This window comes from Micropterus salmoides, unplaced genomic scaffold (assembly GCF_014851395.1).
Source record: "Micropterus salmoides isolate LMB-PRFRI ecotype aquatic unplaced genomic scaffold, ASM1485139v1 Ms_hic_scaffold_11, whole genome shotgun sequence".
Classification (NCBI taxonomy): Eukaryota; Metazoa; Chordata; class Actinopteri; order Centrarchiformes; family Centrarchidae; genus Micropterus; species Micropterus salmoides.
In genome coordinates this window covers 27,471,285-27,483,429 of record NW_024040152.1, presented here as the reverse complement: position 1 = coordinate 27,483,429, position 12,145 = coordinate 27,471,285, and the positions used below count along the sequence as shown (strand labels likewise).

At 42.6% G+C, this 12,145-nt stretch overlaps 1 protein-coding gene across 3 annotated transcripts in view; it reads right to left on the bottom strand.

The window, feature by feature from the left end:
• The window catches only part of LOC119897990 (nuclear factor of activated T-cells, cytoplasmic 1-like), a 60,277-nt gene extending 51,851 nt beyond the window's left edge, over window positions 1-8,426 (bottom strand). The window contains exons 1-3 of one of the 3 annotated variants that reach the window (XM_038712061.1): window positions 7,886-8,426; window positions 3,455-4,547; window positions 1,491-1,650 (exon numbers count right to left, since the gene is read on the bottom strand). In XM_038712061.1, coding sequence (XP_038567989.1) covers window positions 1,491-1,650; window positions 3,455-4,547; window positions 7,886-8,006 — 1,374 coding nt within the window. In that variant the 5' untranslated portion in view covers window positions 8,007-8,426. Of the gene's footprint in view, window positions 1-1,490; window positions 1,651-3,454; window positions 4,548-5,725; window positions 5,896-7,885 lie in introns of those variants that run through there. The other 2 variants (XM_038712062.1, XM_038712063.1) reach the window with 2 other exon arrangements.
• Window positions 8,427-12,145: the final 3,719 nt, after the last annotated feature.

The following is a 12,145-nucleotide window of genomic DNA, read 5'->3' as shown; positions in this document are numbered from 1 at the left end:
AAGTTGGCAATAAACGGGTGACTGTGTAGAATGAAATAAACAACCCAAGTCATCCGCCTAAACCTGGACAACACTGTGTATGCAAGGACACACAGGATGCTCACTCATGACTTTTCAGACAGTCAGAAAGTCACGTGAACTGAATCAAAAGTGTCTCACCTGCCACAGCTGTGCATGGCAGGCTGATCCTGGTCAGCCTCATGGGCTGGTGTGAGGGTAAAATGTTGATTTACCCACATGTTGACATACAAAGGTTTGTATAATTACCTGTATATACTGAGAAAACCTGAAGGTTGACAGGCCTGTTTATAACTCTACGTTGGCCAACAGCTGTCAAGTGCATTTGATTTTGAGCAGACCAGGTGTCTGACAACATCTATTTAGAAAACAGCTATGGTGCTAACAGCGTCTAATGTTAAGTGTGTCACAAGGATGGACCACCAACCTGAAGCTGTACTGGTCCAAAAAAAATTTTTTTCTCAGGGTGCAATGTTTGCCACCTGAAATCCTTAAATCTGTCTGAAACAAAGACATCATCAATGAACGCCCTGTGCTTATTAGGTTAAATGCAGTTTGATTTTTAACTGATGAAATTAAAGTCAAGTTTACCCTCAACCTTAAGGATCCCCACCTTAAGTAAACCAAGATGTCAGTGCAGTGTGATCACAGTGTAGCAGAGAAAGGAGCTCTGTGCTGTGCTGCTGGTGAGACTGACGTGTGCTCTTTAAGTGTTCGCCAAGCACAATAGTGAGAGGCGATGGTCCTGCTCTATACTAATTGAGTCAGCATGCACTGCTGCTGGTCAGGGCGACCTCTTGCAGTAGTAGATTCACTCCCGGCTTCAGGAAACATTAATAACAAAGCATACAAGCGCCTACAGAAACAGTATACACTGTGGTGTGTATACACTGCAACACTGCCGTCAAAAGCCATAGAAAAGGCCTGAGGACTATTGAGATCTGCTTTAGTGGCTTGACAAGTTTGCAATCATGATGTAATGGCACTTTGAGTTTTCTCTAGTTTAGTTTAAAATAATTGATTTGAAGTTCCAAATTTTCTGATGCAAACTAATAAATAGATTTATTATTATTTAATTTATTTGATACAAGTCATATATTATTTCTCCAGCTGTAAGGTTTTTGCATATAAATGACTCCTGATTTTACTTTCATGAAAAAAGACGAGATGATGAAAGGCTAATGAAAGAGATAATGGCTGCTCTGTGACTTTGCTCTGTGACTACATGCTGTCATAAACTCAGCTACAGCCAAACGCCCATGTCACTAGCTTGTTGTTGGACAGAAAAAAGGGCAGTTAATCAGCATGCACTTGTCTGCTTGTTACCACTTATGTTGTAATGACAGCAACTTATTACACAGTTTAAACACACAAAGCTAACCTTGTCTCTAGTCAACAGCATAGGGTACAGTGGATCTAAAAGAGCTGAGTCAAAAAAACATTTGCTGGCTAACAAGGTGTTGGTGACATACCTGTACTACAGGGTGGCCTCCAGACAGTGCCTTCACTGCCCCCCGGCTGCCTTCAGTCTCATAGTGGGCCCTGTGGTGGGACTTAGGCTGCACCTCAATCTGTAGGTTGTACGGGCCGGAGCAGGATGGAAGCTGCCAGTCAAGAGCTGGCAGAGATGGGCTGCAACAACACAACACAAGATAAAGTAACTATCCACAAAACATGTTTTCCTACTATATTCCAGATTGATAATAGTGAATTAACATTATCTAGTCCGTGATAGATTTATACTTTCTATGCTAAACACCCGTGTCTGGTTATTCTTTCCTGAAAAACAGGAAGTGCTGTGTTTTATATTTCCAAGTTGCTTGGAATAAAAACATGGCGAAGTGTTGTTCTTCCAAAGTGAGAACCGTGAGGTTGCATTTTTTCCCCCACGGTTCCATTACTGCTAAGGAAGTCAAAATCAAAAACTTCAGCCTCAAATTAGGACACTTCAGTGTAATCCAACTTGCTTGATCCTTCTTCATGTCATCATAGACTATAATCTAATCAACTGAGGTCATTCGTTGACATGCCTAATTCTGTGGGCCTGGGTAATAATTAGCGGTCCTTCTTGAAAAATGAATGATGAAAAATAAATGAGAAAAGAATGTGCCTGGGTTAGACAGTGGTGTGTTTTGTATTATGGTGTGACAGGTGGAAACAGACACAGGGAGTTCAGAAAGTGACAGTGGGAGGACAGACATTTCTAGGGCATAAAATCAAATCACACACAAACCAGCAATCAGCCTGTCCTTTTATACAATTATTATCCATTCCAAATTGATAACTGTAAAATTCCAAGCACAACCACACCAGTATAAAAGACAGTGGAGTTATACAATGGAATAAGGTCAGCAGCACACCCTGCCTTGGAGCATGATATGTCTTTCACAGAGCTACGGCTGGCCTCCCTTAACATCATTGTTCTTGAGATGGAGAGTCAGAGCTTTCCATGTGAACGCCGTGGAGATATCTAAACCAAAACAAACATGTGCAAGACAATATTTCTCTATGCCGGATGCCTGGTAAACGCAAACCCCTGACCTGAAGGGTGGCTCAACTGAAACCAATCTCTGACATCTTTGTGGAACTTGTGAGCTGTTTGTTGACCCAAAACGAACTGATTTCCCCCTGCAGGGCTTTATCTGCCCAGTCAGTGCATGACATCAGGCTAGCAACACTGAAAGAGATGGGCTGATGGCGCGGCAGACCAGAGCAGCAAGCCGGCTGATTAACCCACAGACTGCTTCCCCTTCAGCCAGGCCTGTCACCATTACTTCCTGTTGCTCACTATCTTAATCAAACACTTGATTTCCGACAGGAAAGTATGTTATTGACTTGGGAAAAAAAGTCATGAGGGACACAATTGCTCAAACCTTGCTCAAAAGTAAAATATCAATTATATAGTTTGGTGTGAATGTGTGTATCTGTGTGAGCATTGTGTCTGTATGCGGTATTATGTTTGTGTGGGTTGCTATAGCAACAGTGACATGCACAAGCTGGGCAACTCCTCCCTGTGAAATATGCTTTATGAAATAGTTTTGATCTTCAAAGAGAACTCTTTTGGATGTGCAGAGCATACAACTTTGGATTTTTGCCTTTTGATATGGCCCTAAAAAACTACTACAACACTGAATGTGGAAACAAAAAGACAACGAGTTAAAAGGAGTGGCATTATTGGATTAATTGTTTTTTCTTTGCACTGTCAGAAAATGTTTAAAGCAGTCGGTAGGCAGAATGTTAGAAACTATAAATCTGTCTAAATAAGTAAACATGTGTTTGTGTTTTCTCAAGGCAATTTAGAGGCAAGAGCACTGGGTTGGTTTTACATTAACTGGTCAATCATCTTGACAATAACAGTCATGAGTGTTTCATCTTGTGGATTTGTATGTTTAACTTTTTTACAGTACTACTGAGTTGCTGGAGCAGCTCCACCCACCTGAGGTAAGGCTTGGGTTTAGACCAGGTGTACGGATGCTGGGGCACATCCAGGAACCCTCCACAGTAGTTCTCCTTCTTGAGGGCCAGGCGGGAGGGGTAGTCTTCATGGCAGAGCTCCCCATCAGGACCCAGCACTTCACGACCTGGCTCCACCTTCAGGCTCATGGAGGATGAGTGATCCAGCATGGTCTTCCGCGTCTTGATTGGGATTCCCTCCCCCATGTCCACCACTCCATCTGTGGTCAGAGCGTTGATGGCGGCCACAATGGCAGAGTTGGTGTACTGGTTGGTGTTGGCGAGCCAGTTCTCATCTGTGACGCTGACCCTGGGGGAGCCATGTGGGGATGGGGTGGGCGACTGGAGGGGGGAGCAGGATGTCTGATGGTAAGGGGTGCCATTGAAGCTGTACTTTCTCTTCCCAATGCTGCCACCGCCGTTGCCTCCGCCACCTCCACTGCAGGAAGGAGAGTTAGGCCTGGAGCCACGAATTTGCGCCGGCCAACCTTCCTCGGCCACAGCTCCTATCTGAGGGGAGGTGGAGGGTGAATGGTGAGGGGAAGCTGCACGGCCGCTGGCATGTGGGCAGGAGAGCAGAGAGGATGAGCCTTTGGGAGAAACGCAGGGAGACTGCCATGGGGAGTTCTGGGGGGAGTTGTCATAGTTGTAGAAGCCAGACTCGTAAGAGGATGCCTCGGAGTTACAGCTACGTGAGGAAATGCTACTCGCAGGGCTGAGGCAGCTGGGATCACGGTAGCCGTCTGCATTGGGCAGTGTCAGCGTCACGATGGAGTTAATGCCTCGTTTGACGATGTGGTCCTCACTGCTGCTCTCTTCTACCTCATCCTCAGGATACTGGCTGTAGGCAGTGATCTCAATACGGGGACTTTCAAGGGCCGGGGCGCCATTGGGTCTCAAGCCGTGGGGCAGGTAATAGCCTGATGCTGCATGGTTCTCGTTTTGGAGGCTGTAACCTGTCTGGTGGCAAGATATGACTGGGCTGGACTGTAAGGTATGGTACTGGGTGGCCAGACAGGGGTTGCCCATGCCCAGTGGAAGGGACAAGCTGACATTTGGTGTGTAGCTGTATGCATCTGAAAAAAAGAAGTATTTTTTAAGTATATTATATGACAACATGCCACTGCACATGACCAGAACTATTACAGTATGGTGATAATTACCTTTGATTACATTTTAGAACAATACCCTTACACAATTGTTACCAAAATGTCTCACAGCGAATGACTGCCTCTCTTCTTTATAAACATCTGGAGAAGCTTAGCAATCATCTCAAAGCAGTTACTGTATGTGGTTGCTCTGTAGTCGCAAGTTGCATAGCCACTCTGTTGTTTGATCAGTTCATCTAAGACTCTATTTGGCACTCCCTGCTGTCATATGTACTCTACAGGAATTCCTCCAGCAGCGCTGATGGATGCTTTATTTGATTGATTGCATCACTCACTGAGTGAATTAGTCCCTCCCCTGTGGAAAACTGACAGCACTCTCGCATCGCTCTGAGCTTGTGATTAAGTCAAAGCGAGTTTGCTACAGGGCTACACACAGATGCACCGTGGCACACACAAACAAAGGGCATGCACAAGCAAGCAGACAAGGAAATCACAAGCAGACAAGTGACATACAAACTCAGTCAGTGGAAGCAGCCTGGCAGGTATGCCTCTTCAGTTAGCCTGGCTGCTGTGTCAACAGTTGTAAACCTCATGTCTGCCTTTTATTGATAATGTCAATGAGGGTAAAAGTAATCAAAGAATGACTACCATTCAGTCTGAAACCCATTGAAGGGCATTCCCCTTGACACAGCGTGCTATATTTGTTAACCACAATGCTGTGCATCACATGAAATGATGAATCTGTCACACATCACATAATATGTGGGTAGGTAGTCTAAAATTAGTTTATGAGAGTCTATTTTCAGAGGTGATTCTGCCATGTGCACCAGCCAAATTCAATATATCACAAGTTATGCCTAGGACACCTTTAATAGGTGGCCAGTGCCGATACACAAGCATATCTTAGAAACATTTTGAAACACACAAGTATGCTGAAACAAGCATGCTATTTAGAATGATAATAATCGTTTGTTTGGTTAACATAATGATAAATGTCAGACCCTTTTACAACCTTTCTACAGAGAAACACAGTGACTTCTGAAGTTGTTTTCCTCTTGATCCCAATAAACAATAGTGCCTTCACATTGTGCAATATAGAGGACATACAATAAAAAATAAACCCTCTATAGCCCTTGAGTACGCACCTGTCTCAGGTTCATTCTGGACACCTTGGCTGTACTCAAACATGTAGCTGAAATCAAACTCTTGCTCTTCATGCTCGAAACTCATCTCCGCCCCAGTGATGATACACAAGTTTCAACATAAAAACTACTATGCCTTCAGCTCAGTCTCCTCTGATACTTTTCTCTTCTGGTTTACACTCTTCTAGTTCTGAACAGATGACAATCTCCCTGCCCACTCTACTCGGTGTGACACACCTCCTTGCTTCAGGCCTGAGTGACTTTGCTTAGAGTTGCAGCTGTTATTTTCTTTCCTTTTGAATGTGTGCGTGATCAGTACACTATGCCGCAACATACTTGACTTCTTTTTTTTTAACACCCACTCAAACACACTGGGGCTTTCACTCTGTGCTGCATGATCTTGAAACTTGGCTTTTCCGGGTCACATACGTCTCACATATGCTGAACCGACAAAATTATACCAAATCAGAATTTGTGGGGTGAAACAAATGAAAGAAAAAGAAAATGACTCACTTTTGCACTCAAGGCAAAGCCATTGCAATTGTCTGCAGTGCATTCAAAATGCGGTATAAGCAGAGTTAATTTGAAAATACTGACTATCACACAGTTTATAGCGTGCTCTTTCTGTCCTCAACAATTTTTCTCAATTATGCTATCACGATCAAAAAACTCCCCACAACCAAACTAGCGTGACTAAAGAATGGATGGGTTTATCCACGGGGATTGTGGTCCAGGCTGGGCTCAGACTGACGGGACCTCAGGGAGAGATAGGTGGTCACCCACAGAAGTCATCTGCAGCCTCTGGAACTAAGAACCCTGGGGCCACTTATCGCACATGGCTGACTATGGGCTATGGCAAAACACCAGCAGAGTGTGTGTGCGTGTGTGTGCGTGTGTGTGTGCGTGTGTGTGCGTGTGTGTGTGTGTGTGTGTATGCTTGCATCTGTGGGCCTATGTGTCTGAGTTTATCTGTGATAATGAAGCAGCCCTTGGCATACTGTTAAAGTTGTGTGTGGTTAGGCAAGTCTCCTTGTCAAGCAAGCTACCCGGCATCCCTGAACACACAGATCGCAGCTCTCTCTCTCTTTCTCACTCACACACACACACACACACACACGCACGCACGCATGCACGCACGCACGCACGCACGTACACACACACACACACACACGTCTGTTACCAATTATAGGGCTTAGGACTGAGGGACTGAAATGAATAATAATACAGCCTGCACCCGTCCGTCTGAAACCTCAAAGATGAAATGAGATTCCCCAAATCCACAAAAAGCCAGTGACATCAGCACTGGAAGACTAAGTTTAGACAAACAGACTATCAGTGATTTCTGATGGACCAAGTCAGATTTTGCGACCATAAATGCTGATTTAAAGAGCTTTCCTTTTAATAGTAAACCCAGACAGAATCATCCTCCAAGCTAAAGTATCTCTAAAACAGAATCTCAGGTAACTCCTGATGTTGCTGTTCTGTGGATGACCCCTGACCTCTGGCCTCACTGTGCACTGGGAGAATAGACAATCTCCCTGATTTTTAATATTATAAACAAGTATTTTAAGTTGTGCCTCTTATCAAGAGGAGTGCAGGTGCAGGTGTCAGCAACATCATAACCCCATCAAAATGCTTTGCACATGATGAGAAGCACCTGCAAAGCCAGCTGGAGACACCTAATGGTGTGGATGTAAAATGGGCGCATGCCACTCAATATGTATTGAATGACTGCTAATTTAATCCTCATGAAGAGCACAGCAAAATATGTCTGGCATTTATGTGGTGACAACTTTAGAAAAACCAGCAATATCATAATTTTAAAATGTTTCCTCAAAATTGTATATAAATTTTATAGTTAAACAAATAAACAGTTTCTCGATGTGAATATATTGTCAGTCAGTTATCAGTTGCTCAACTTTGTACCAACACGTGAACATTTGCAGGTGGATTTATTTTTTTATTTTGAAAATAAAATAATCATAAAAAATCAGATTATAAGTCAAGTGACAGCTATTTGTCACTGTAATATTAGCTTACCTAGAAGAGGACAACCATGATCCCTGTTAATTTGCATTATAGCCTCAGCACCTGGTGTCAACACATCTTAAAATCAAAGGATTACAGCCAAGAGAGCGCTGGTTAAACCATTAAAAATGTTACCTTCTTCTGCAGACTTCATATCGGCGGCGACAGAGGTGAGAAACTGGAGTCCCTGCTCCTTACCGGCTGTTGCTCCAAAGCTGAACTTGGAATTGACGCTCAGGCAGAAGGTGTCCTGCATTCAACAAGCGATGCGCAACTTTCTCCGCGCAACTTTCACCGACTGTGAGACTATGATAAGCGACGCCGATGACAATATTGCAAGAGCCAGATCACTTCATACACCATCAAATAAAAGCATTATTCGCATTGAAGTTAAAGCATAACGAGTGTACAACTTGGAACCACAACGCGGTTGACTGGCTGAGCGGGGATAAATCTTATACTATTGGAACTGTAGACCGGCGCAGGTAGTGCCGCTAAGGGGACCTTGGTTGAGGTGAGTTTGTCTCTCTTCAGCCCAATGAAGGTTTTCAAGAGCCTCCCCGGTCGATGACGCAGAGTGGTTTGTCAAAGGGGCCGGCTCCAGTGCTTTTAAAGCTGGAAAACACCATCCGTCCTCCCCTCAGTGCGCCGCCCATCCAGGGATGACGCGACCGGCTCCTGCAACCTCCTGGACCGCCTGATGATGTCTTTCACCCTGGGATCCCATCGTTGGAGGTGGGAGGTGTGGGAGATATGTGTGCGTGCGTGTTTGTGTGCGTGAGAGAGAGAGAGAGAGAGAGAGAGAGAGAGAGAGAGAGAGAGAGAGAGAGAGAGAGAGAGAGAGAGAGAGAGAGAGAGAGAGAGAGAGAGAGAGATTCTATCGCAAATTTGGTTTCTGCAGTCACATATTTTTTGTATTTTTACATCACCCATCCAGCGGTATGCTTCCATTGTAAACATAATACTGTCACTAAAACTGTACTGATATTCTGTCTTAGATTGAAAAAATTACATTTAAATAAATTTTAAAAAATCATACAAGTCAAAATAAATGCTAAATGGCCCTAAGTGATTAATTAAAAACCTAACAACATTTCTTTATACCTAGGAAAGGCATCCTCCTTTGTAGCCTACATTGTTATAATAGAAATATATTAATAAAACAATTTCAGCACACAGTTAACTTAGTTGTTTTTCTGAAGCTTTCCATTAGGAAAACTCCTCCTCACTAGATGGAGTTTGCCTAGTTGTCATGGAATTTTAAATGTCAAAACTTCCATTTCTCTTTAATGACATATCTTCCATTATGCTTAAATGTTGACACTCAACTGAGATTTGATGAATGAAATGATATGGTTAAATGTTATTTCTCACCTTACGATAGTAGTCACTTTGGATTATCTACGAACCTGACGATCTCAGCATTATTGTTAGTTTGTTTATGTAAACTTACCATAATTCAGTGTGTAATAGGATACATGCTGACAATGACCTTTGACTTCCCTTTAGAGGAAGGGAAGGAAGAGGGGGGTCTCCTACACAAACAACAATGTATCATATTGCAGTACAGCTACTGATATGACTATAATGGCCTTGGTCGTTAATGTTGGCAATGGTGTTATTATATGATCATTAACATTATCCAAACATTCAGCGTATCCCCATGATTGAAATCAAAACTCAAATGCTATCAAATTTCATTTCCAAATGTGTTTTCCTCGTGTTTGATGGAAATACGGTTTCGCAGATTTGCCCAAAATAACTATCCTGAACCACTGACAGCACAAACACACCGTGTTCCTCATCTCTGCTTTCCACTACTTTGAATCAAGTACGTCCCCAGTGTATCTGCGGACACAATGCCTTATGGTTTGCCTATGTTAGAGGAAAATACTGAGGCTCACTGTTCATCTTATTTCCTTAATTGCACTCCTATTACCATTTATCAAAGTAATAGTTCCCATTATATGACTTTGTTATCATAAACTGATACAGAAAGGTGAAAGCACATGGAGGCATTGTTGGCTGGTATGATATGGTTAGATAAATCTGACAAATCTGATATAATTTACATAATAGGCACACATTGTATACGTATACATTCAAATATACATTTATGAGCATAAAAATGCCACTTATTCTGTGTTGCCCACAGCAGGGTTTAGCAAGTAGGAACAGTGAAGCAATTGGCAGAATAATCTAATAAGTTTTAACTTGTAATGACACAGTATGTGTCATTATGATATGTGGCATTTAAAATGAACAGTGTCTACTGAGTAGTATTATTGAATGCATTTCACTAGTACTACATGCATGAGCAGTACTATTGAATGCATTCTGGCAATTGTATGACACTGACTATAGAGTCTCCATTATGTGAGTATGGAAATGACACTTAAATAACTCTGTAGAACAAGTAGAGCAGGAATATCACTGAGTGCTGGTAGCTGCCATGAACGCAATTAACAATGGCTTTGACAAGCTACAATATAATTCCTTTTGAATGGGGGCCAGATTTAAAGGGAGAAAAAAGCTCCCGTGAGTCTGAAATGTAGCTGGCAAACTGGAGGATGATCACACATAATCAGAAGCAGACTGCCTTTCGGGGGCAGGCCGGCAGTGGGGCAAGCGTAAGCAGACTGCACAGGGGGAAAGTAATAGTACGCTGTGTTTTCTTTGCCTTCAGTAGCTCTCTGGCGTCAGCTGTGGCTTGGCAGATGCACACGTGTGAGCTAAAAGATGAAAAAAGTAGCATCACATACTTTAGGAGATGAATTATGATACAAACCAGTGGTAGGAAAAAAGTAGCTGTACGACTGATTGGCACTGTCAGTGGGATGGGCTTACACTAGTTAGTAAAACCCTGTGGTGTGGCATGGGTCAGTGGCAGTCCTAAGATTTATCTTGATGGATTCTGTGCTACTGAGTAAAGTACCATTAGCTACAGTGTCCATTTACACAGTGACAGATGTTATAGCCATCAGGTCATTAAGGAGTATACCTCATTAAAAAATATGTGTCATCTAAAATCTAAAAACCGGAAATTGTAATGCTTCTTATAATGTGTGTATGTACAGGTTACCTTTTCTTCAGGATCAATTCATGTCTTTTTTAATCTCTACTACACTTTAACTATACATGAGGTAAGATTCTTAAGTAAGAAAACCCATCCATACTGAGACTGTGTCAACTTGCCAAAATAAACCTTTATAGTGTTGGACACTTCTGTACTTGCAGGAAGGGCCAAATCATAACTTTACACAGGTTCAAATCCAAAGTGTGTCTTAAACAACAGTGAATAAGAAATCTGGACTCACTTACAGTGTGTCAGGTATTTTGCACTTTTCTCCCCTTGTTTCAAAGTCACCGCAGATGGGCCAACTAACATGAACACTGCTGTGTAATATGCTGAGTACTAATAATTTTTAAAAGTTATATCTCAATGAAATTTGGATCCACCACTTTACAGTTTTACTGTACTCTCTTTAAGTTTCCTTGTGAAGCTTAACTTATGCAACACGCTGTATGATGTGCCACTCAAGCTACTAGTGCCAGTCTCTTAATCTTTTTTCTTATTTCATTGTCATGTCATTTTCTCTGTTGAGGTTTGTCTGACTTCTGACTGAATCAGGAAAGCTTGTGCTCTAAACAGGTTGTGTGGCTGTTAATAGTCCTACTACATCTGGGCCTGTGACATTGCACGTACTGAGCAGCCACAACATGTCTGCGGAGAGCATTAGACATACAATGTCTTGCTCTCAGATTTATGAGTGGCCTGCTCCTCGCTCGTGCGTTGCACAGAAAATGATCATTGCTCGTGTCTTATAAACAGACGCATGCTGCTTTTACATTCATACAAATTCAGCTGTTGCTCTTGCATTTTGTTTTGCTATTTCCCCTTGTTGTCAGTCCATGAAGCAGGGCTAGTTGTGATACACACACACACATATCATGAAATCAGGATCAGGAGTGTCCAATATAGAGCTCAGACCTCACTCCTGTTTCCTTGAGGTTCTCCTCCTGATTTCTGTTTATGGTATATTGCTTCAGTGTGATGCATTGCTGCCCAGGGACTGGAAATTTCTGCCAGCAGTGCTGATGATATAATAAGTGACAAGAGTAGGTTTTTCAGTATGAGTGCTGTACTTGATGCCAGTTTCTATAATGTTTACTACCAGTGGTTTGGCCCAGGAGTCAGGCTACATCTTGGCATGAACAGAAACTGTTTCTTAGAACTCTCCATAAAAGATTTACATGTAAAAGTCGGACCAAAATTTGACAGGTATAAATAATCACATCTAAGGCTCTCCAAGCTGTGGGCTAAGTCTTGTCATATTTGTTTGTCTAGACATCAGGAATGCCACCAGTAGGAAAAAAAGAGCTTCAGGCAGATAT